Source organism: Tupaia chinensis, unplaced genomic scaffold (assembly GCF_000334495.1).
Source record: "Tupaia chinensis unplaced genomic scaffold, TupChi_1.0 Scaffold000259_1, whole genome shotgun sequence".
Lineage (NCBI taxonomy): Eukaryota > Metazoa > Chordata > Mammalia > Scandentia > Tupaiidae > Tupaia > Tupaia belangeri.
Window position 1 is genome coordinate 87,541 of NW_006159739.1, and position 25,880 is coordinate 113,420.

Sequence of the window (25,880 nt, forward strand, 5' to 3'; positions counted from 1 at the left end):
GGTGGTTAAGGGTGCTGGACTCCTACATGGCCATCCATAGTTCGAGTCCCAGACCTGGCAGTTGGCTTTCTCACTCTCCCTCCCTCTCTCCCTCACTCTGTCCCTCTTTGGTCAAATTAAATACATAAATGGATTAAGTTAAATAGTTCTTCAAAAAAAAAAAATAGCCTATCTTTAAACACACAGATTACCCCATCTAGCTTATGTTGGCCATAATTTTTTTTCCTCAGAGGCAGAGAGAACCCCTAAGGAGATACTGCACAGAATACACTCCAGCTTCAGCCAGCTCCGGATTACGGGCATGCTCCCACCCAGTGTACTTAGGGAAGTCTCTAGAGGCAACCTGGACCTTTCCCAGGTGGGTCAGCCTCTCCTCACATTTTATCACTACACTGCCATCTGGCCCTGCTGGTTGTCAATTTTTTTTTTTTTTTTTGCGGGGGGTATGTGTTGTTTGTTTATAAATCTGACCTTCATCTGTCACTGAACAAAGCCTAGACTTTCTTAACTGTTTGAGAGACTAGAATGAATTGAGTTCAAAACAATAAATATTTGTTTAAAGGGCTCACTATGGACCAGCAGATGGCGTAATGGTTATGTCACTGGACTCTCACGTAGTTGACCGTGGTTCAAGACTCAGACCTGGTGGCTAAAAACTCAAATCAGGTGTGTGTGTGCATGCCCAAGATCCTGAGAGGAGAATGGAGGAGAAAGGACTGCAGCATGGCTCTCTCCCCTGAGAGGTGATTTCTCACTTTGTGTCTTTCCAGTGAGCATAGGTACCCTATAGCAAACGGCTCCCTTAAAGGAAAGAAAAATTATATCCTTGAAAAGATTAAATAAAATGAAATCTTAGCTTTAAAAGTACTCTAAGACAGGCTGTTCCAGGGGCCAGTAGGTGGCATGATAGTTAAGGCTCTGGACTTTTACATGTCTGAACGTGATTCAAGTACCAGATCTGGTGTCTTGCTTTCTCTTTCTCTCTCCGGTGAGCATCATCTCCAAACTTGTCAGAAGGCCGACTCCAGACCTATGAATCACATCCTGCATTTAACGAGACCTCCAGGTGATCTGCATGCACAATAAACTTTAAGAAACACTGGCCTGCGACGGGCAGGTGGTGTGGTGGTTAAGCGTGCTGGACTCCAACAGGGCCAACTGTGGTTCGAGTCCTGGCCCTGGCGGCTTGCTTTCTCACTTTCTCTCTGTCCCTCTCTGGTCAAATTAAAATAAATAAATAAAATAAAGTTAAATAAAAATAATTCTTTAAAAAAAGAAACACTGGTCTGAAGGCACAGTCTGCAAACCATGGCTCAGGCCCAAACCCACTGGCCACATGTTTCTGTAAATAAAAGTTTCCTGGCATAAAGCCACCCTCGTTTTGTGGTGTATGTGGCTGCTTTTGTGCTGCAAGGGCAGAGCTGAGTAGCTGCAGCCAAAACCTTACATCCTGCAAGGACTGAAAAAGTCTGTCACAAGAAGCAGCCTCTGCCTCTTTCTTAGGCAAGTGATTGGTCTCAATTACCTCACGACTACTGTCAAGATTACTGGTGGTTTACTTAATGAAATCAATAATTTTAGAAAGTGTTAATTATTATTTAAGAAGATAATGTAGCAGAATGGCTTTAGAGTTTGATGGAAAGGAGTATGAACTCTTTCTCTGTCATTGTCATAAACTCTGTGATTTTCAATGATTCACCTAACTTGGGGCAAAGTGATTTTCTGTAACTAAATTGGGACTAGGGCCTACGTGCCATGATGGCTGTGAGGACGGGGCATGGCATAGGCAGAGCATCCAGTAAATGATAGCTGTATACATATGTGTGTATTAGCTGGGTCCAACTGTAGCAGTAACAAATCATGCAAAGCTGCCTGGTTAGGTCACAGGGTTTCCATCACATGCCAGTGTTATTTTCTGTGACTCCAGTCTATAATTCACACGCAAAACTTAAGGACAGCAAAAACGTTTATTTGAAAAAATTACTATGTATTGAAAATATACATTAGAAATTATTACATACTTCCATAGCATTCCCCTCCCCACCACAAAAGTAGAAATATCCGCCTGCTATGCTAATGCCATAGGTAAATCCAAACAAAAAGTAAATCATTATCAGTCCCCTTTCCTTATACACTGAGATGGGGGGAGAGACAGGTCAACCTGTATCTGCCAATCAATAGGAATTTAACAAGTCCCAGTCTTCTACAGCAAGACACACATATTTTTGCTTTGAAGACTGTGAGGAGTTACTCTGTTCCTTCTCCGACTCCTCAAAAGCTCTCTTCTTGCTTTTCTTTGACTCCTGGCTTGAGACAGCTTCACGTTTCAACAATGGTCCATGGCAGTCTGAGGCTTTCTCTTTATAGAACTGGAGTTTCTCAGAAGAGTTCATGTGGGTGTCTGCCAGGGGACACTTCACTGGGGCTTCTGTTCGAGCCCGCTTCCCATCTATAAGAGTGACAGAAGGCAAGGAAGATCAGTTGACTACGCTGGCATGCTAATGCCTGCAGGTGTCTAGACAGATGATCCAAGGGAAAGATAAAGGTGGGTTTTCTGAACTCTGTGACAAATGGAGGGAGGTCTGCTCTGACTCCGTTTTGTTCTGAGTGCCCTGTGGAGCACCAGTGGCACATGCACTAGCACAGGTTGAAGGCGTGGACTCATCCCAGAGAATGAGATTTGGATTTAAATCCCAGATCTGCCATTTCCTGGGTAAGTGACCCTGGTCAAGTGTCTTGTCTGAGATTCAGTTTTCTCACTTTCATAGGATATAAATCCTATTTCATAAGAGTGCTATAAACATAAATAAAATAATGTATGTGAAATGCTTAGCAGAATGTTTAGTACACACTGAAAGCTCGAAAATGTTAGCTGTGACTATGCAAAATCTGAACTTGACTCTGTCTTCCAGGAGTCAGATTTGTGGCACAACTCTAGCAAACAACTCCAACCTTGTTTCTATTTTTGGTATGCCCTGGATTATTCTTTTGCTATCTTAATGTTTCCATCACTTAATTATTTAAACATGGAACTCCTTTAAAAAAATTAAAAAGTATGGTAAAATATACCTAACACAAATTTTAACCATTTTTCTTTTTCTTCTTTTGGTCATAGGACACATGTACCCATCAGAGACAGAGACAGAGAGGGAAAGTGAGAAATTACCCTCCAGGGGCGGTGATCACACCACAGTCCCTTCTCTGCAATCCTCCTCTTGGGATTTTGAGCATGCATGCACTAGAGCCAAGTTTTTCAAACACCAAGGTCTGGAACTCAAACCACACGTGGGATCTAGTGGTTTAACCACCACACCACCTGCTGGCCCCACCATTTTAATCATGTTTAAGTGTATAGTTCAGTGAGTGGTGTATACATTCACATGGTTGCCCAATCATCACAACCACCCATCCCCAAAACTCTTCCTATCCTACAAAACTGAAAGTATGTAACTATTAAATAGTCATTCCCTATTCCTTCACACCCCCACCCCCATCCCTGACAACCATCATTCAACTTTCTCTATGAATCTGACCACTCTGGGAACCTCATAAAAGAGTAATCATACATCTGTCCTTTTGTGACTAGCTTATTCCATTTAGCAAAGTCCTCAAGGTTCTCGGTGTTGTGACATGTGTCAAGATTCCCTCTCCCTTGGCAGAGAGATAAGAGAGGGAAAGTGAGAAAGGACCACACTCCGTGGGTGATGGTCACACCACAATGCCTTCTTCTCCATTTCTCCTTTAGAGATTTTGGGCAGACACCCACACGTGCCCAGCATGTTTTTCAAGCAACTAGGTGTGGGACTCGGACCATGTGGTTGGCCACGTGAGGGCCAGCTGCCTTAACCATCTCACCATCAGTTGGCCCAATTTCCTTATTTTTCAAGACTAGTAATATTTTAGTGAATGTAAACACTACATTTTGCTTATTCATGTATCTACTGATGAACACTTGTGCTGCTTCTGTCTTTTGGCTACACTTAAATCCTTTTTCATCTTGTGCCATCACAAATCTTTTCTGCAATAAGATGTATATAAATAAATAACATAAAAATCTGTGTGTCTAGTGCTAGTGCAGAAAACTAAGTGTAAACTTGCACTGTAAGCTGTAGTACAGGACACAAGCCTTGGTGACTCCAAGTCAATACAACCATAATTAATTTTCACACTGACAGAAGACAGGCTAACTGCTGTAAGGGTACAAACAACCTGAGAGCAAAGAACTCCAAGGGGAAGGGGATTTCTCACAGAAGCGCTGAGTGGCCGTTCGGGGTTCCGAGGTTTCCCGGGGCTTCACAGCTTCCGCAGTCACACGCTCCCACTGCAGAACGATCTGAAACGAATTTAGAAAGATGTGAATCGGAACTAAACCACGAGCTTTTAATTTTACGTCTTTCTTGTCTGCTCCCGCCCCCACGCTCACTTTTTGTAAAAAGTAAATTTTACTTCAGATGATTGGTGTTATGAGTAAGATCAAGTCAGGTCAGGATTTTCTGTTCTAGGCAGGAGTTAAATCAAATACAAATGTGTTGGGTATACGTATCTATGGGGTTCAGGAAAATCTACAAAGCTGGTTTCCAATTTTGTTTTATTTTAAGCTACAAATAAACTGCGTATCTTCATACTAAATATCAAAATTTAAAATCTTAGTCATAGTATCTTTTACACACTCCTAGACTCACTTTCACACCTTAAAATATATTGACTATGAGGGCCAATAGGTGGTACTAGTTAAGGCACTAGATTCCCACATGGCCGACTGCTATTCAAGTTCCAGAGCCAGCAGCTTGGAAATCATGCTGGGCACATGCGCATGTATGCCCAAAATCCCAGGAGGAGAATGGAGAAGGAAGGACAGCGTCATGGCCATTTCCCCTGGGGAGTGATTTCTTACCCCCCGCCCCCATGAGCACATATGCCCTACGGCCTGTGTTGCTATATTCTCACAACACTTCATGATCAGTTTTCATTTTTTTATATACAATTGTTTTTTATTATAAGCTACTATAAATTATTTTAGAAATTTGGCTAAGTATAAACTACATATGAATAAAGTAAATGATCATTTCAATGTACCGTGTGTAACAAGAATTTTAAATTTAATTTTTCTCTTTATAGTATGTAATAAAATGATCATAAAGTCAAGAAAAACATTTTCAGGACATAAGCAGTACAACACAATTTAAGACTACACCTCCAGGGTTAGCTCTGCCACTTACTACGAGCAAGGGGACCCTTAGCAAGTGACTTATTTTCTGTGTCTCAATTTCTTTATCTGTGAAAAAGGGACTAACAAGAGTACATACTCCTTAGGGCTGTTGTAAGAATTAAAGGAGGAAACATGTATGGGCAGAGTCGCAGTGTCTGGCACACAACGAGCACTTAATTAATACTAGCTGCCATCCCTTCTGTGGTGCTTTCTGCTTATGGAAAATGGGGACCGGTCTAAGAGGATGTCAAGATGGAGTCACCAAACCTGCTGACTCAGCAGACAATCGAGAAAATCATGCTTCCGCTAAAATAAATAAGAGTGTCAGTCAGAAGGGCTAGCGGGGGATGAGGAAGGGCAGAATGAGCTTGGCTCAGGACAAGCTGAATTTGAGGTGCTGAGCAGAGACTTACAGACAGTATCTGGGAACATGTCTAGTGTCTGAAAGAAGTAAGGCAGAGTCGCCCTAATGGGGACAGTTAAAGCCCTGAGAACAGTTCAGATCATGGGGTGAGAAGTGTAAGGGAGGAGGATGGGAAGGAGGAGGAGATCAGTCAGAGCTCGAAGTAGTGAGAAAGTTGGGAGAGAACCAGGAGAAGGGTGAAGAAAAAAAATCCCAAGCCATGCATGTTTATATCGAGGGCTGCAGCAAAGCCAGGGAAAGTGAAGAACGAGATCACTCGCTACTTTTAAGAGAACACTTTGAGGGAGCAGTGGAGGCCAGAACTAGACTGCAAGGGGTTAAGAAGTGAGTAGGGGCCCAGTTCCACTCACTGCAGTGCTGGAGGCCACATGGCTGACCATGGGTTCAATCCCTGTGTACCCATGATCCTGGTGCTGAAGGGCTGTGGGAAGGTACTGTGGCATGACAGGACCCTGCTGGGAGTGTTTCTCTTTTTCTAGTGCTATTCTGAGTAAAAAGAAACTTAAAACACACACACACACACACACACACACACACAACTGAGTAGGCAGTGAGGAGGTAGGAGAGAGAGGAACAGGAAACAGTGCATGGTTGCACTGTGGGACGAGGAGCATGCTGAAATAAGAAAAGTACGTTTGTACACAGAAAGAAATGGAAACACTGAAGCTGTGGTGGCAGGGCAGAGGGAGAAATAATTATTAGCAAGCATCCCAGAGGAAGTTATAGATCTTAGGGAACAGGACTAGGAAAAGAAAAGAAAAAGAGAGCCTGTCACTGGAATAAAGTGGCATACCTGTTCCCCTTAGACAGAAGACATGGAGACAGAAGATGTTGAAGACAGGGAGATACTCTGAGACAGAGACAGGGAAGTAAGTGAACCCCTATTAGCTGGCCTCATTCTTCTAGGTAAAGCACTGCTGCCAAGCCCTAGGGCCCAGCTGAGGCTGGATGGTGGGAAGCTGCACTGGCCCAATTAGTTGTCTTTCGGGCCAGGCTGCTAGGCTTTTTACTGGATCTTCACCAAGCCCTGCAAGAGAGGTACTGGTTTCTCCATTTCACAGAAGAATTAACATAACCTTGAAGTTGTTTAAGGTCATGCAGCTACTTGGTTGTTGATTCCCAATCCCCAATCCATAACTTGTGGTCTTTCCATCATGTCACCTGCTCCCAAACTGCATCAAGCCTTTGAATGACCCTCTCACACTTATCTCAAAACCACTGAATGATGCTAGGACCAATCCAGTGCTCCAAATGTGGTCTGGCAATGCAGTGGTCATGTACCGGACCAAGTTCCACACAGTCCTGAAACGATGCTCACCAGCCTCCCTCTTGCTTCCCTATAGAGAGATGAGGCTACAGGTCCACCACCATGCATTATGGCTTGGAGCCAAGGAGGAATCCAGGACAAGAGTCAGCTGGGTCCTCCAGGCCTCCACCAGCAAACACTGGTTAACAGAGCCTGAAGAAGAGAGGTACCAGCCACACCCAAGCTACCATCTACCTGCACTGTCCTACTTGGTGACTTTCTGACTTCCTGTTGAAGTCTTTACTTCACCAAGTTGAGAAAGACCATCAGTAAGACAACCATGGGGCCAGCAGATGGGATAGCAATGATCTTGCTGGACTCCCACATGGCTGACCGCAGTTTCAGTCCTGGACCCAGTGTCTTGAAACTCACGCTGGGAACATGTGCTTGCACATGTGCTTGCCCAGGATCATGGGAGGAGAATGGAGAAGGGACTGCAGCATGGCGATAGCAATTATCTTGCTGGACCCCACATGGCTGACCGCAGTTTCAGTCCTGGACCCAGTGTCCTGAAACTCACGCTGGGAACATGTGCTTGCACATGTGCTTGCCCAGGATCATGGGAGGAGAATGGAGAAGGGACTGCAGCATGGCCATGGCCACTCTCCCTGCTGGGTGATTTCTGACTCTGTCTCCCTCTGGTGAATACACACACCCTACGGTAAAACCTCTTAAAAAAAAAAAAAAAGACAAAGTAAAGTTCTCAGACTGGCAAGACTCAATGAGAGAAGGACAAAAAAGACATTTTCTCACCAAGGTCCTGGAGGTAAGAAATTTGTCCAAAAGAAAGAGAAGAATCAGATCTGAATCTGCACTGTGGTGTGACTGGGCCCCACGGGGATGCCTGCTGTCCTTCTCTAACTCAGGGTGATACCAGAGTTAACTCTCTTCAGTATACACATGCTGCTCAGAGAACATGCGAACAGCAAGCCAGTTCACTCATTTTCTGAATCACTCATAAGATGTTTGTTTCCCCTGGATCCTGTAGGGATGTGGCACAATCTAGTGACCACAGCAAGACATATGAAGTCTGGCATCCAATGCTAACTCCTTAGATGGGTCAGTTACACCCACCAGTGTCTGCAATTTAACGTGAAGATGACATTTCAGCCAAGGAATACTGAGAGGATTAATGTTTGTTCAATGTGTTGGATAAGACACCTGGAATAGAATGAAAAGCGGTATTAACTGTAGGGGGAATAATCTGAAATACCTGGTCAGCCCAGCCCTCCGTCTTGCAATTACTATGATCGAATTCCTTCAAAGGCACTTTGGAGTGAACCAGGCCTATGTGGGTCTGGAGCTTGTGCTTGATGGCTTTGATGTCCTAGGCAGGGAGACAAAGACCAGAAATATAAATACTTGCTTTCAGTAGCAAACAAAGACCATCATAAACACCACCCTTTCTAAACACCAATTAGTGGAAGCAAACTATTACATCACGAGTCTGGAAATATGAGAAAAGAACCAAAAGTCTTACCTTGAGCCCCGTCCCAGAGATATCTAAGCAGTTTAGTTTTCTAAAAGAAAAGAGGTATCCAATCCCTGCATCTGTGATCTTGGGGTTACCTAGGCATCAAAAACAAGTTATAACTGTTGCCAAAATGCCAACTATAAATTCAGAGCAAGTCCAGACAATAGTAAACTGGCAGCCCATTGAGCCTGAAACACGCTGGGCATGTGCATAAGTGCCCCAGATCTGATGGGCTGGAGGACTGGAGGAGGGGATCATAGTGTGACCAGATCCCGTGGAGGGCGCTCAGTGCTCATGCAAGTTCTCTCCACCCTCACTTCTTGCCCCATGTGCACACACCTACTCTTTCATGAATAAAGAAAAAAAAACCCTGCAGCCAGCCCTATAAGGCAGCACCTAAACACAGTATATAGGAGGCTGAATCCCACGTGGCTGACCATGGTTCAAATCCCAGCACTAATAGCTTGAAAAACATGGTGGGCACATATACTATATGTATGGAGATGGAATGGAGAAAGAGGAGAAAGGACTGCAGCATGACCATGCCCTGTTGGAAGTGCGTGCGCACACACACACACACACACACTCTCTCTCTCTCTCTCTCTAAGGAATACAAGCACCCTCTAACAATAAAAAAATTAAACAAAAATATCGAATAGGAAACTCTTTAGAGTAAATTAAACATAGAAGTCTTATCTTTCCTGTTAGTAATATGGAGAAGCCATACAAGATAAGATCCTTTTTACCTTTCTAGGAGTTGGGGGTAAGTAGAAAAATAAATGAACCAGACAATTTTCACAGAAGATTTAATTTGGAACCATATGAAAACAGCATACATAAACATGTATTGAAATGGTTCACGACCTTTTTCACCTCCAAAGTGAAAGCATTTAGTTAATAAGACTTTCAAAGATATTTAGAGACTACTACTACTTTTATTAACCTGCATTTTCTTTCAGAATCCTTTCTCACATGACCTTCTGCCATCAGAGAGCACTGCACTGGCACTGGGTCTTTAAGGTCGCAGGCACGGGGCCTGGCACACTATAGAAGCGCAGAAGGCATTTGGTGAATGCATGAAGCCTCTGGGAGGAAGGCGGGACATTTACTGTTATGCTCATTTTACAGCGGCCAAAACCAAGGCTCAGAGGGGTTAAACAGCTTGCCCAAGGGTACATAACTGCCAGCAAAAGGAGCAAAACAAAGAGGGCACTTTGACCCCAGACCCCTGTTCATCTATTCTTTTGACACTATCCCACCTTGCATTCAATCCAGAATTCAATGGGCTGCTGTTACATCATCACTGACCTCTGTCAACTTTCCACCACTGACTGGAGTCAGTATCCGATTAGTCCTAAATAAATTATCATGACTGTGGGTTCTTCAAGCTTTTCATCAGGTGACTACTGATAAAGGATAGAGCTGACAGACACTATGATTAGGGACTTGGAAAGTAAGGATGAGCCAAATGTCCTTTATGTGTACTATGAATACAGTGAAAGACTGCTGTTTGCACAGAGTGGCATGATGTATCTATTAGGGCTTCTCCTACCCTAAAGAGGTGGCAGTATGTTGGAAAAGGTATCTGGTGAGGAGTCATCAGTCTGGCTTTAGTCCTGCTCTGCCACTAACATGCTGTGGCACCCAGGAAAATCATCTTTCTTTTATTACCTCAAAAATGAAGGGAAAGGTTCATAAGGTTCATCACTAAGGTTATTCTTTCAACAGTAATCATCTACAATTTTTAGTAAAATTTGTAAGTCTAAGAGTGTTAGATTTTCAGGGCCAATGTTAATCTATAATTTTTAAAAGAATTATTCCATTTATCATTATTATTTTCCAGTTTGATCAGACAGAGAGAGAGGGAAAGTGAAAAAGCAAACCACCAGGTCCAGGACTTGAACCGCGATTGGCCATGTGGGAGTCCAGTGCCTTTAGCCACCACTCCACCTCCCAGCTCCAATCTATAATGTTTAATACAACTTACAAGATAAGTCTAATAGTGTTAGATTTTCAAGGCCTCTGTTCATCACTCGAACTGGTGCTGTCATTTTTCGGACCCCAGCATCAGATAAACAATTATCCTTCAGATGAAGTTGAGTTACACTAGGGAAACAAAGCCCATAAATACTTTATTAAAGAGAGTTTAAGAAAGTCTAGGTATGAGAATATGCTCTAAACATTCTACATTTAGAAATATAAAGTTATCTGCTTGCCCCTGCGACCTCACTCACTGACTAACCGTATGTAACACAGTAAAGGTCTGGTGCTATTTCAGTTATTAAGAGAGGTAATTTAGGCATTCAAGTGCCATGTAGTACCAATCTCAGATGGCAGAGGGCACTAAAGGTATACTGTCAAATAAGGTAAACAAGGACTTCCCGTCAGGAAATAAATATATGTTAACATGAAACCTACATTTTTTAATAGACTGTGAAAATCAAAAACATTCTACATGTTAGGAAAGTCTGCCAAAGAATGTCTATGAGAATTCTTTCTGCAAAGCAAACAATCCTCTAATTTTAGCCAGATTTAAAACTAGGCTTTCAGAGAAGGTTTATAAGGTATTCCCACAACCCAATCTGTCCAACTGACCTGGAATTGGTGTTTCAATATCCTCCACTGTCTTTCACATAAGAAATCCAAGCCCTAGTGCCAAATAACCTTACACAAAGATACTTTTGTATGAGACAGTATGTAGTTGTCACTGTCAAGCAGGCCCCAGATAGGAGGTTAGGCCCAAGTTTGTATGATATCCATCTGGGTGTTTACAAAACCACAAAAGAATCCATTGGGCCTCCTCTCTGATGGCCAGAGCAGAGAGTCTGAGATCAGCTGGATTGTGTGTGAATGGGATGTTCTAGGCCATTTTTTAAAATAATGGTTCTTGAAATTGATGGATTTGGCTGCCTTTAATACTTCATTTTCTTTATAATTCATAATTCACTGAGAGTTAAAATGACAAATGATAATAATTGTGGAAGATAGTATAACTTCCATCTCTTGCTAGAATAAAATGGGACTGGAAAAATAAAGGGCAAAAACACTTCAACTCAGGTAGCCTGGAGTGCTACATGCTGAAATAAAGGTTATTTAGAAAAAAAAAGAAAAATCCAAATGACAGACGTTCTAAGGGTTGTCCAATCTACACTGCTTGCCAAGTAAATGGAGGTTGAAAATGTTTTAGAAAAAAAAAGGCAAACAAACACAGTAATGGGAAGTAATTAGCATTCCTAAAGATGATCCAATGCAATAAGTAATACAAACAATTCATCTACACATAGTGGAAGCTCAGTACCTAGACAGGGCCTCATTGGTGAGATGTTCTAGAAGTTCATGCTCATCTCCAAGCTTGCAACAGGAAAGATCCAGGCAGGTAAGTTCCCGGAAAGACTTAATCTCTTCAAGTTTTTCTGAAATCACCAGATACCTGTGGCACAGCAATCAATAGCTTTTTTTTCCCCTTCTTTAAAACATTACCATTCGTGGCTATGTTCCACGATCGACATTCCATCATCCCATCCAGACGAGGTACTAATAAGCAGACCTCACTGATTACTATCTAGGCACAGGTTGAATTTTTTCATTAGTCTATGACCTGAAAGTCTTTTTTTTTAATTTGCTATAAGGCACATATGCTCGTGGGAGGTGGAGGGGACAGAGAGAGAAAGCATTCCCCCCAGCTCCCAGAGGGGATGATCATGCTGCAATACCTTCTCTTCCATTCTCCTCTCAGGATGTTGAGCATGCACACACACACATGCATGTTTTCCAAGTCACTGGGTCCAGAACAGAGCACAAGTACCCAGCTATGTAGGATCCAGTCACCTTGACCACCACACCACCTGGCTGACCAGTTAGGACTTGAACATCTTTTAACACAATGGTGGAATAAGAATTCTAAATAAATAAAGTATACAAGCAGAGGCAAAGCACAAGAGAAAACATTTGCTTTACTTTGCAACAGACAGACCCTGGTGTTGGTGCTAGAATTCTATCTAAAAATTTTTCAACTTCAGGGTATTCAAAATTGTAGTCACTCATCCTTTCAAAGTTGCTTTTTATCCACTGCTCAGTATTTAGTGATATGAATATTGAAACAGGCCAATGACTTAGAGCCTAATCTGCATATCCCCAAGCACATACTAACATACTCTTTTCTACTCAAACACAAGTTTGAGAACCTGTCCATTCCACTGTACCTCAGTCATTCTGCCAGCTTTACTCCAGGCCTGCCACATGGCTATACTCTAATCTGGATGGTTAAAAAAACACAAGGGACCAGCAGGTGGTGTGGTGGTTAAGGTGCTGGACACTCCTACATGGCCGACTGCGGGTCAAGTGCTGGACCTGGTGGCTTGCTTTCTCACTTTCTCTGTCTCTCTCTGGTCAAATTAAGATAAATGAATGAATAAATTAAAAATTTTTTTAAAAAAAAGAAAGAAAGAAAACACAAACAGGCCAGTGGGTGATGTGGTAGTTAGGTGGCTGGATCCCACATGGCCAACTGCATGGTTTGAGTCCTGGGCCAACAGCTTGAAAGACATACCAGACATTGTGTGTATGCTGAGAACTATGGAGAAGGGACTGCCCTGGGGGACAAGGGGGTGGGGGGAGGTGCTTTCTCATACCACCATGTCCCCTCTTCTAGTGAGTGTACATGCCCTACAGCAAACTAAAAAAACAAAAACAAAAATAAAAAACAAATAAAACACATGACCAACTTAATAACATTGGAGCACCTTGCCAAATTATTATCAGGAAGCATCAGGGAGGCCTCATCAAAACGACATTCCACAGCTCAGACCTTGGCCTTCACCCTGCTTTCTAACTGTTCTTTTGCAGATAAGGTCAGTGAGGAAAAATGAAAGGGATTAGGTGTGACAAGAAATGGAGGAGAGGATTCTAAGAGACTAAGGAAACTGACTTTTGGCAAGCACATGATTTTTTTATCCATATTCCTCCTGGATGCCTAGAACTTTCCAAGATGGTATGTTAGGAACAGTGAGGTTACACTTCGTTGTTCTCTTCTGCCAGCAGATCATAATTACCAAAAACAGGATGAAATAATCAGAAGGTAAAAGGAGAGTTACATCTCTTTCCTTCCTACTTCAAACCAAAATAAGATATACTCAAAGAGATCACTGGCCTGACTGCAAGGTCCAGATGGCTTGAGGCACTGGTACTCCCTTTAAACTGCAAAACCTAAGCTGCCAGAGACAGAGCTCAGCTGGGGACACAAATGAGCTTTATTTACTCAGATGTCTTTTAATTGCACTGTAAATAAAGCTGCTGTTTTCCATCTTCCAATCACAGAGCTGAAGTGTGTTAATGGGGATTTGGGGGATTACTGGCAGTCAGAGAAAGGAAAACACACATCCTTTGATCAATTAAACCAAAAGATTCTTAGTAATTCTGAAACAAATGTTATCTGCAAAGGACATAACACCGTGTAATGTGATTAAGAAACATTGCAAAACTCATGGCTGAGGAACCAACACGCAGGGCCAGTCATTATACTAAATGCTAATCTAGAAAATAATCAACGCTCTAGGTTGTTGCTTGCAACTCGTCTTCCAATTTGCCCTGACAGGGTTCATAATCGTATAGACGTGCAGCAATAAAAGAGAACAGACATACTTTAGTGTCAGACAGACCTGAGTTTAGATTCTAACAGCCCTAACTACTTGTATGATTGTGAAAAAGTTAGTGAATCTTTGAGTCTCAATTTCTCCAGCCTCAAAATGGGGTGAATGATTACTTCTTTTCATGAGTAAGAAAAATAGAAACAATATTTTCGAAAAGTACGTGGTTTTCTATCGACCCTCCTTAAATGGTAACTACTATTACTTCAGTAACACAGGGAAAACTTAACAACAGACTTGCCTCCCTGTGACCAGTAGGTTTAAAAATCACTGGGGTTTCAACACGGAGAGTGTTTCTGGAGGGCTGAAATCTAGTTGCACAGATGCCGGCTTCTCGTTTTGGCAGGAGTTTGGTGACCTAACCCCAAGACAGTGAGCACCAGTATCTACTTACCCAATTATCTTATTTTCAATTATTTTTTTCAGGCTCATTCCATTTGACTTGAGCCCTTTTTAATGCTGGCTGGTAAAACCTCTGCTGCTGCAGCTTCAACTTTAACTACATTTGAAGGATAATCTTGCAGGGTATAATATAATGTAACATTCATAGTTGAAATAAATAATTTTATGAAAATCATGAACCTTACTTCTAGACCTAAATTAAAAAAAATAAATTACTTGTGGATTGGTTTTATCCTAGTCTCTAAATTCCCTAAGGACAGATGGTTCTTACTCTGCTCTTCTGTTAAAAAAAAAGGGGGGGGGAAGTAACCCCAAACCTCCTGTTAATAATTCCTTTGAGAATTCAAAAGAAGAATGATTTTTGATCACAACTGAAAGTATTATTTATATCTGAATAAGACAGTAAAGTATTGAACTACTTTGATAAAATGTGAGCCAAAAGATTATGGTAAAAATGTTTCTTATATTTTCTAATTATAAATGTAATAATACAGGCTCATTAGAGAAAAATATGGAAAAATATAAAGAAAATAAAACCAATTTCAATCTCACCATCTAGACTACATATTGATGGGTTTCCTTTTTTTCGCATGTTAGTGATGATACATATATATACATATACACACACACACACACACACATATATATTTAAAATCTGGATCATACAGTATCATGTCATTCTTTTTTTATTATATAATGAACATTTTACCACACCATTTAAAATTATTTTAGACTACTAATAGTCATATAATATTTTGACACATTAATGTACCATAATTTGCTCTATTGTTGGACATTCAGTTTTCAGATTTTTTTAAAAGAAATTTTTGCTATAGGGCATGTGCACTTGCCAGAGAGACAGAAAGTGAAAAATCACCCCCTGGGGGGATGGCCACACTGCAATCCCTTCTACTCTATTCACCTATCAGGATTTTGGGCATGCACACATACATGTCAGGCATGAGTTTTAAGTCTCCAGGTCTGGGACTCAAACCGTGGTCCAACGACATGTGGGAGTCCAGTGACATAATCATTACACCATCTGCTGGCCCCAAGTTTTCAGATTTTTACTAGTACAAACAGTACTACAATTATGTTAAATATTTGTTTCTTTCTCTAGTTATTAGAAATTAGAATGGATTCTTTTTTGTAAAGTTTGCTTTCTACAAGTTTATTTCTTCATGAGGTAAAGAGACATACAGAGAGCACACACACACAGACAGGCACCACCCCCATCTTAGCTGGCCGAGATCATGGCGCATGCATACAGCATGCTCATGGAGGACCTGAGGTGAAAACACAAGACCTTTCCCAGGTGGGTCCAACTGTATTAATGCTGTGCCAGTCTGGCTCCTAGAACAGATTCTTAGTAAATGGGATTAATAAGTCAAACGACTGCTATGGATGTTTGGGGGGCTTGCTCTTTCATTTAAAGTCCTTTCTTTCCTTCCTTTCTTATTAGGGAGAAAGACAGTCACTCCTGACAGGGTCTCACCACTCCATGATTCTCCTCACCCCAGCCAGTCCTACAACCAGCCAGGATCATGAGCACACCCAGGTGGGCCCAGAACCAAATCTGGGTCCTCTCACATGGCTTCTAACACTGCAAGGAGATAGCCTACTGCCTATACCACGATGGCTGAGCCAAAGCTCTTGAAAAGACTAGGCAAAGGCTCTTAATACATATTGCAAACTGCTTTTCAGAAAAGCTACACTAATTTATGTTTTCACTGAACGTGAATAAAATTGCTATTCTCATCCAAATCTGACCAATCTGACTACTGGAAGAGTATGTGACACTTGCAAATAGGTAAGTAGTTTTAGGACCAGCAGTTAGTGTAATGGCTATGTCGCTAGACTCCCATGTAGTCGACTGTGGTTCGAGTCCTGGACCCGGTGGCTTTAACTCACACTGGGCGCGTGTGCATGTGTGCCCAAGATCCCAAGAGGAGAACGGAGGAGAAGGGATTGCAGTGTGGTCATCCCCCCGGGGGATGATTTCTCGCTCTCTGTCTCTCTGTCTCTCTGTCTTTCCAGTGAGTGCACATGCCCTATAGCAAAGACCTCTTTAAAAAAAAAAAAAAAAAAAGGTAAGTAGCTTTTAATAGCATGGGAAATACTCAAGTTATATGGGTATGCAGGGGGAAAAACAGAATACAAGAATATATTTGAATACAAAACATGTATTTTATTTATATAAATATATTTCATTTATATACTTACGTATGTTTTATTTAAAGGTAATACAAACACATATTCAAATACATATATTTACAAATATATATATTTAAAAAATATATATACGGTATATATATATTTACAAATACATATATTTGAATATATATATTTAGCATGGTGAGATTATAAAAAAATTTTAATATTGCAGTTTTATATAGTTCTCAAATAGTATTACATTTATAAAGTAATTTTAAAACAAAGAATATATCAAAATTCTTTTTCACTATTCTAACTTTCTACAATAAACATAAACAAAAAATGAGTAAAATGTTATTTTAAATGTATAAGTTACAATGAAATAATGGCGGAATTTTTCATACAGGCAAGGAAATTTCTTTTTAAAGGAGTTTTTTTGCTATAGGACACGTGCGCTCACTGGAGCCAGAGAGACAGAAAGAGAGAAATCACTCTCCTCAGGGGGGTGGCCATGCTGCAATCATGTCTCCTCTATTCTCCTCTTGGGATTTTGGGCATGCACGCACACGTGCCAGACGAGTTTTGAGCCTCCGGATTCAGGACTCGAACTGTAGTCAGTCATGTGGGAGTCCAGCAACATAACCATTACGCTACCTGCTGGTCCCAGGGCAAGGTAATTTTTTCCCTTCCCACTAATAGCAGCCTTAAGCCCAGCCATGACTGTAGTATAGAGACGGAGCTATCATGAGGTACCTGGCTCAGTTAATGAGTTTGAGGTTCTACTCTTTTCTGCATGTTTTTTTCTTTTCCTTTTTTAGTATAGTATTTGACCTTGGGTGAAATAATTCTGCAAGCTGATTAAATAAAGACTACTTTTTTAAGCACATGAGCTTAGCTTATGTTTTCTGCTATGACTTTCTCTTATGATATACTTTTTGTTTAGTGTCATTTTAATGATCACATTGGTTCCCCATCTTAATAATAGGCTGCCTTTCTGAGGTTGGCAGGTGGCATGGTGGTTGAGAGCGCTGGAGTCCCATATGGCCGACCACGGTTCAAGTCTAGGACCTGGTGGCTTGCTTTCTCACTTTCCCTCCCTCTCTTTCTCACTCTTTCTCTGGTCAAATTTAAATAAATAAATAAAGTTAAATAAAAGAATTCTTAAAATTAAAAAAAGTTGCAAAAGCACTTTTCAGTAAAAGGGGCTGGAGTAATTTTAATAGTAGGCTGCCTTTCAGTTTCTAATCACAAAAATGGTTATACAGTGACACACTATAAAGCTATTTTTAAAAACCTACAAGCCAGGCCAGCTCAGTTAGGCAGCAGCAATACACTGTTCAAGCAATGCTGGATCCACATGGAAGACTGTGGGTTCGATTCTCCATTTATCTGTAAAGCCTAGGAGTAAGCACCCATGATCCTGACTGGCGGGGAAGACTTATGGAGGAGGTCAAGGCCTGAGAACCTGTTAAGGGTGTCTGTGTGTCTTTCTCAATGAAAAATAAATAAAACTTAAAAAATATTTTAAATTAAGAAATAAAAATCTGTAAGTAAATGTTAAATGATTTTTCAAATTATTTACAGAAAGCAAAAGCAAAGTATATGGCAGTGGATGCAATGTGATCTAATTTAAGTAGCAGGAAAGAGAGCTATATAAACATGTGTATGTACAGAATTTCTCTGGAATGATATATTATAAACGAAATAACAGTAGTTGGTCTCTGGAGAGGAAACAGGAGATGAGACAGGAGGGAGGCTTATCTTTCACTTTCATACCCTTTTGTGTTTGTGGCTGAACTGCTTGCCGTATACATTTTTGTAATTTCTTTTAGTGTTTTAAACATAAATAGATGTTTGAAAGTGTTTTTACATGATGTTGGAATAAACATTTTAAATAAGGGCCAGCAGAGAGTGTGGAAGTTAAGGTGGCTGGATCCTATAGGGCCAACTGCACAGTTCAAATTCAAGATTGGTAGCTTGAAAAAAACACCTGGAACACGTATGTATGTGTGCCCAAAAGCCCAAGTGAGAATGGAGAAGGGATTGAGGCATGGCCATTTCCCCCAAGAGGGTAATTTCTCACTTTCCTTCTCTTTGTCTCTGGTGAGCACACACGCTCTACAGCAAAAAAAGTAAAGCAGAGAAAATCCCCCAAATTTAAAATAAGTAAAAGTATATGAGCAAAAGAGAAAACATGTGCTTTGTTAAAAGATAGACCTTAGTGTTGAGACTTATTTTAGGATATTTGAAATTTTAACCACTCATTCTTTTTTTTTCTTCAGATTTGCAGCAATTTATTAAATTTGAATGCTTCATTTTCTATCCTATGAACATCCATCCTGTACCACCCTGGTACTAATCTTCACATCCCCAAAAGCATACCAAAAGGTATCAGAAAATCACATCTTTTGCCTTTTCTACTTTCTTATATTAAAAAAAGCTGATAGATGGGACCAGAAGTTGGCGTAATGGCTATGTTGCTGGACTCCCATGTAGTCGACCACGGTTTGAGTCCCAGACCTGGAGGCTTAAACTCTTACCAGGCGTGTGTGCTTGTGTGCCCAAGATCCCAGGAGCAGAATGGAAGAGAAGGTATTGCAGCGTGGCCATCCCCTAGGAGGTGATTTCTCGCTTTCTGTCTCTCTGGTGCAGGCACACGCCCTATAGGCCCCCCCAAAAAAAAGCTGGTAGAAAAATATTTTTTACCTAATGAAGGAGCTGTGGCAATCAATTAATCCTTCTGAAATGTTTTCAAAGTAAAGCTAGATGTTGCCTGGTTGGTGAGGGGGTTAGAAGACAGTGATTTTTCTCAAAATGGCCTGCCTCAGTGTTATCTGATAGGAAAGGTCCCCAAACGCACTAAGCCCCAGAGTTTGACAGAATTAACACATCAATAAAATACAAAATATCCTAATCAGAGCACCTACCTGTTTCGCAAACATAAGGAGCAAAGCACCAGACTTCCATAGGCCTCAGTGAATTTCTGTAAAGCCCTCAGGCCTGCACCTGGCTCTGTGAATTTCTGTCTGGCTTCAGCAGCAGAGAACAGCTTTTCAGCAATCTGCTCAGGAAAGCCAATAAGGGAATCAATGTGATCAACGTTGTCAGAGATGAAGCCCAGGACAAGGCTGAAGAGAGATTTGGCAGAGTACCGAAGATTCCCCTCCCGGGTGTATGTGAAGATGAAATGATCAGTTTTCTCCTTCTGTGCAGTATCATCTTCCCTGTTCATGCAGAGCTCCACAGAAAAGCCTTTGGGAAACAGTCTGAAAGGTCTTGGCTTCTGCAGGCTACTCCGGACACCATCCAGAGCCAGATTGACCATGTGCAGCTGCCCATTTTCTCGCACATAGATGGGCCCTGGGTCCAGGTGGTTTTCTGAGTTGAGGTAGTAAGACATTGCCTTGGTTGTGACTATAAAAGAAGGTACAGGGAAGCAAACCAATTAAAATGCCATTTGTAATATGTAACTTCACCTTGCTATGCCCAAAGCTTTATGAGCCTACCAAGCAGGCCCTGTGGCTGGGTTGGGGACAGCAAAGATCACCAGTTGCCTGGGAAGTTTGGCACCTGAGGTTGTCTCTGCTGCCTCTACCTGGAATGCCCCTAGTTCTTTAACAATCCCCTAACTCATCTTTCAAAACCCAGGTCAAAATTTATTTTTAAAATCCACCTTAAAAAGTTGTTACAGATGCCGGCAAAGATTAATCTGTAAAAAAACTCATGGCATCACAATTTATATTATCCAAGCTATTGGAAATAACCTAAATGTCCAACAACTGAAGTGTTCTTAAGTAAATTATGATACACTCATACCACAAAATGTTATGAAGTCATTAAAATTATAGAATTTTGGGACCAGCAGATGGTGTGATGGTTATGTCACTGGACTCCCACATGGCTGACCACAGTTCGAGTCCTGGACCTGGTGTCTTGAAACTCACACTGGGCCTGAGTGTGTGTGTGTCCAGAATTCAGAGAGGAGAATGGAGAAGGGATTGTGGCATGCCATCCTCCCTGGGGGGTGATTTCTTATTTTTCCTCTGACCATCTCTCTCAGGTTCTTTCTGGTGATTGCACACACACTATGGCAAAAACCTAAAAAACAAAAACTAAAACACCCTAATAGAATCTTAATAGATCTGTTGCTTCCAAGAGCTAAAATAACTTTCAGTTAGTCTTGTGATGGAGATCTTTATCTGGAGATCCAAACAGTTCTGTCGCTTGTGGTCCATTTGAGGTTTAGTAAACAGATAAATTTTAGTTCCACAAATACCTGCTCAGGAAATATAATATGCCAGAGAATTGTCTTGGGGAATATGGGTGAATTAAATACAGCCCCTCCTCTCAAGAAGCTCAAAGCAGCCGAAGGTCCAAAAACAAATCAGCAGCAGAACAGCCAAGTGCAACAAAGAAGTGTGTGGAAGGTTAACAAGGGAGTTACTGCTAATCATTTTTTGGTACATAAACAAGTTTTTTATTTAAAAAAAGTTCTGGGGGGAACCTGCAGATAGCATAATGGTTACATTGCTGGACTCTCACATAGTCGACCACAGTTCAAGACCCAGCAATTTAAACCTCACACTTGGGCACGTGTGTGCACGTGCCAAGAATCCCAAAAGGAGAATGGAAGAGAAGTGATTGTGGTGTGGTGATTCCCCTGGAGGGTGATTTCTTGCTTCTCTCTCTCTGGTGAGTGCACATATGCTATAGCAAAAATCTCTCCAAAAATTACAGAATTTTTTTTTTTGGGGGGGGGGAAGATTTTTGCTATAGGCAAGAGGTGAAATTTAACATAATATAGCCTGATAGTATCCGGTAAAAGACTGATATTCTTCCTAAAAGGCACTGATTGCCTTTTAGAGTGAATTAACTCAGCTTATTCTGCATCAATGCAGGACCACAATTAGGCCCTGAAGCCACTTACAAGTGTCAGCAAACAATTAAGTTAGTGATCAAAAATGCTGAGTCTCTGGAGATCAAACAATGATCCTGTTTGTGGGAATCAGTTCCATCCATGTTTCTCCAGAGGATAATCATGTGTGTAAATGCACATCAGAAAAGAGGGCCCTGCCTAGCCCTAGAGCCTCACCCCTTTCCTGTTCCTCTCCTTAGCTTCTCTCTCGGGCCATGCCATCTACTGGGTAAACTGGCCTTGCTTTCATTCCTACCAGCCTTTGCCCACTTTACTCCCTTTGACTAGAACATCCTTCTCTGCCTTCCAGTCTGGCTGACTCCTGCTTATTATTAACATTCGGTCAACCATCACCCCTCTCGTGGGAAACCTTCCCTAACTCCTACACCACTGCATGCCTGTTTGGTTTCCCCAGAGCACCAGTGTCTCCTTCTGCACAGTACTTAGCACCATGCACTATGTTTGTTCACTTGTTAATGTGCCCAGAGCTGTGATCTCTTTGAACACAGGGTATTTATTTGATTAATTTCTCTGTCTCAGCCTGACATAGTGCCTAGTACTGAGTAAGCTCTCAACAGATATTTCCTGAACTGAATGGGAGAAAGGGTGAGATCTCAAAGGGACAGACTTAGTGCTTTGAGTTGCAGGGCCTGCTGATACCGTTGCTAGGAGCCAGCTCCTCTTCCAATGGCAACAGCTGCAGGCTCCTCCCCCACTTGCCAGACCCTTCTGCAGGTGGTAGAAGCAAAGCAGATGATAGGAGAATACTGCTACTGGTACGAACAAGAAAAGACAAAAATAGAAACAAATAGAACTAAACTAAACTAAAACAACAACAAAACATTGGTCACAGTCCAGCCTTGTAACTCATACTCTCTTCACTCCAGGGTTCAGTGCCTACTGCAAGGAGATGCTTCCCTTACTCAAAGCTTTTTTCCAGCAGGAGTATGAGTCTGGCCTCGTCAACCACACAGACCCTGATCTTAATGAGGACAAAACGCAGATCACCTTTGGTTTTTATCCCAGACTGGACACCCAGGGTCTTATTCTATCTGTTGATTAGAAAGTAGACATCAGGCATGGCCCTAAGAAAGTATGACTTTTTTAGATTTTTGCCATAGGGTGCATGCACTCACCAGAGAGAGACAGAGAGGGAGTGAGAAGTCACCTGAGGGGGGAGGGTGGCCATGCACCAATCCTTTGCCACTCTTCTCCTGTGATATTTTGGGCATGCACACACATGCATCTGGTGTGATTTTCAAGCTGCTGGGTCTTGAATCACCCAGTCAGCCATATGAGATCCAGCATCTTAACCACCACACTACCTGCTGGCCCAGGAATAACCTAATTTTAACAGAAGAAAAGCAAATTCTATTGGGCTGGCCCCATAGCTCAATGGTTAAGTGCTGTACACTGGGGGCTGGGTGCCACCTAGTTGACCGCAGTTTGAATCCTGGCCTTAGTGGCTTGGAAAACACTCCAGGCATGTGTATGTGCACATGTCCAAGATCTTAATGGGAAGGAAAAGTGGAAGAAAAAGGATTGTGGTATGACCATGTCCCACTAGGGGTGCTTTTGCTCTCTGTTTCTCTTGGCAAATGCCATGTACCCTCTGGCAAAAAAGAAAAGAAAGAAAAAAAAGAAAGGCAAAGTCTGTGATAGGGACCAGATTATAATAGATCAGCACACTGTGAAGTCCTTGAGCAATGATACAGGGTCTGCCCATCTATATTACTCCCAACCCTCACTGCCAACATGCCTTCTATAAACTCTGGAGCATGGACAAACAAGTGGATGATAGATGAATGACCACTTCAGATGAAAATCACATAAGTCTGATTCCATCCAGCAGAGGGCACAAGCAGCTTAGAACCAGAGTATGGACACTAACCCAGGCTGCCCCAAATCCTGGAAGCTTTGGTTTCCAGGGATCATTTTCCAAAAATGGCACAATTCTGGCTCTATTTAGCCTTCAGATTACTCATCAAAGGGCATTTACCTTTCTAAATGATGAAAAAATTCCATTATTTCTTGAAGAGTAAACCCACATCATTTGTCCAGAAGCCCAAGGCCTCTTGTTCATCAACTATGGTATTAGAGGAACTAAACCTTGGTTTAGGGAATCCTGGTGACTTTTGATTTCTACTACTAAATTTGTGCATCCTACAATCTCCAGACAAGAAGCTTTCTTAGAGATTTTGAGGTACTATAAAATGATCTAAGAATTAAATTAATGTTCATCCCTTCAAAGTTAAGAACCATAAAGGCATGAGAATTCTGCCCAAAGCATCTGTATCTGGTTTTGCTTGTCCCTGGCTGTTGAACAAGGTGGACTACAGAAGAAGGGACCTGTTCTATAGCTCATACAAATTGGAAAACTAATTGAGTATCTGTAAGAATAATAGTAAGAATCCAGAAGGGATCTGTAGTAGCTATGTTATATATTAAATCGAAAAATAAGTAGGGTATGCCAGTAGATCTCCCAGCTCACCACAGAGGCAGTTTTGTAACCCATCCAACATCATAGAAAAACATTACAATACTGCATGTTCTAGTATTTGATCAATGAATGGTGAGCCAAAATTACCACAAAGCATATCCTTTCATCAAATGAATGAAATGTGGCCTTACTACATTAAAAAGTCAGTTCTCTACAGCTTCTTTGAGTAAAAGGCAAGATGAAATTAATTGATAACTAAACATGACAGCTTTTTAGACCTTGAAGCCAGTTTGTCAAGTGAAAGCATAAATATCGTAATCAGGTAACAGTGTTAAGACTGTGAGCTAAGTTCATGGCTATGGAATTTGAAAGAAAAGGAGGAATACACGTAAGTAAGTCAATCTCAGAACAATACGTTACAGTAATGACTGTGAGATGATACTGGAAGTGACAGCTACCATTTATCAGGTACCCACTGGTGCCAAGCTCTATGCCAGGTACTATAGAAAATGATCTCAAACAATCCTCAACAATTCTATGAGGTCAGTATCCCTACTTAATAGACAAAGAGGCTGATAGAAATAGATTAACTCACTTAAGAACAGAGCTAGTAAGGGGCAGAATTTCAATCCCAGGACTGTATTACTCCAAGGCTCAAGCTCTTTCCACTGTATGATGCTCTCTCTCAAGAATAAAAATATGACATCAGCCTTAAGGATAAAAAAAAAGTGTTAAAAGTTAATCTCATCCACCTGTTGGATCTCTCTACTACTGACTCAAGCTGGGGGTAGCAGGGAGGACAGTGAGGCGGTGAAAAAACAGTGGATATATGAAAAAAAGTTGGTGGGAACAGAGCCAGGATGGAGTTACGAGGTCTCCCTTCTTCCCTCTGCCAGGGTAGAAATTAGCCACATCCACATACCCGGAAAACATCTGTCAACTCATGGCTTCCATCCCAAGGCTGTAGACACCTCTTCTTATTTGAAAAGGCAGTATTCTTGGGAACATTTCTAACATAAAAACCAGGACAGAAACTATCCTAAACCACCAGTAACCAACCAGCAAACCAACCAGCAAACCACCCTCATTGTTGTGTGTGACCGCCATTATTCAATGTTCAACTCTCCTCCCTACTTTTCTCCTATAACTAGTTTTTCCCTACCTGCCCTCTCTCCCATACCCCTTCCTCTCCCAAGCGCCAAAGGCTCACATCACACCCAGCTCCCTGCTTTTCCACCAAGAACATGCCAACCTCTCCTACGTACTCTTACCAACACTGGAGTCCCACACAAAAATCCAGTCCCTACACCAAAATGCCTACCCCTTCCTTCGCCACTGAGAGCTCCCCTGCCCCAGCTTCTCGAACCTCACACGCTTCCAATCCTGCCGCGCCTCTTCGGAAAAGTGGCTACCGGTCCCCCAGACCCAATCCACGTCCACATGCCTCTTTCCTTCCCCACATCATCCCACCCTCTTCTCTCCTTCTTCTCCACTTGTTCTTCCTTTCCTCCCCCTCTCTGGGCTTCCCTCTCCTAGGACGTCGACCTCTCCATCCTTTTCTGCCTCAACTTTCAAAACCCTCGTCCTTCACGCCTCCCCATCCCCAACTTCTTTCTTCCCGGCCCCCAAGACCCCACCCCTTCTCCCATTCCAATCCTGGCTCCTTCCCTCCTTGCAACCCTCAAATCCCACTCCTTTTCCACCTTCCCCAGGCCAGCAATTCTTGGTCCCTCTCTCGATTCCACACTCGCCCCTCCCCAGCCCACCTAAACTAATCTTGCTCTCTCACTCATCCCGGCCTCGAACACCACTTATCACACGCCCCCCAGTCTACCCTAGCACCCCGACCCCACCCCTAAGCCCATCTCCCACACCCCTATGTCCTCATCCCCCAACCCACCCTCCATCCCG

General features: G+C 42.0%; 1 protein-coding gene across 5 annotated transcripts; it reads right to left on the reverse strand.

The window, feature by feature from the left end:
• Positions 1–1,948: 1,948 nt before the first annotated feature.
• LRRC42 (leucine rich repeat containing 42) lies at positions 1,949–25,762 on the reverse strand. Of its 5 annotated transcripts, XM_006149358.3 has the most exons (9): positions 25,291–25,762; positions 24,892–24,979; positions 19,542–20,028; positions 11,712–11,843; positions 10,401–10,519; positions 8,420–8,508; positions 8,153–8,266; positions 4,249–4,333; positions 1,949–2,449 (listed from the first exon to the last, which is right to left on the reverse strand). In XM_006149358.3, exons 3-9 carry the CDS (start codon positions 20,012–20,014, stop codon positions 2,175–2,177), a joined length of 1,287 nt encoding a protein of 428 aa, XP_006149420.1. In that variant the 5' UTR covers positions 20,015–20,028; positions 24,892–24,979; positions 25,291–25,762; the 3' UTR covers positions 1,949–2,174. The 5 variants fall into 5 exon arrangements, with proteins under 5 accessions (XP_006149420.1, XP_006149421.1, XP_027628020.1 ...); XM_006149359.3 differs by lacking the exon at positions 25,291–25,762 and having other exon boundaries at positions 24,892–25,023; XM_027772219.1 differs by lacking the exons at positions 24,892–24,979; positions 25,291–25,762 and adding an exon at positions 24,565–24,655.
• Positions 25,763–25,880: the final 118 nt, after the last annotated feature.

Coding starts and splice junctions, on each gene's coding strand:
- LRRC42 (XM_014588131.2), bottom strand. CDS start 22,761: ATGCCCAAAATATCACAGGAGAAGAGTGGCAAAGGATTGGTGCATGGC. Junction 8,509..10,400: donor AACACTATTAGACTTATCTT/GTAAGTTGTATT, acceptor TTTGATGCCTAG/GTAACCCCAAGATCACAGAT. Junction 2,450..4,248: donor AACGGCCACTCAGCGCTTCT/GTGAGAAATCCC, acceptor TCACTCTTATAG/ATGGGAAGCGGGCTCGAACA.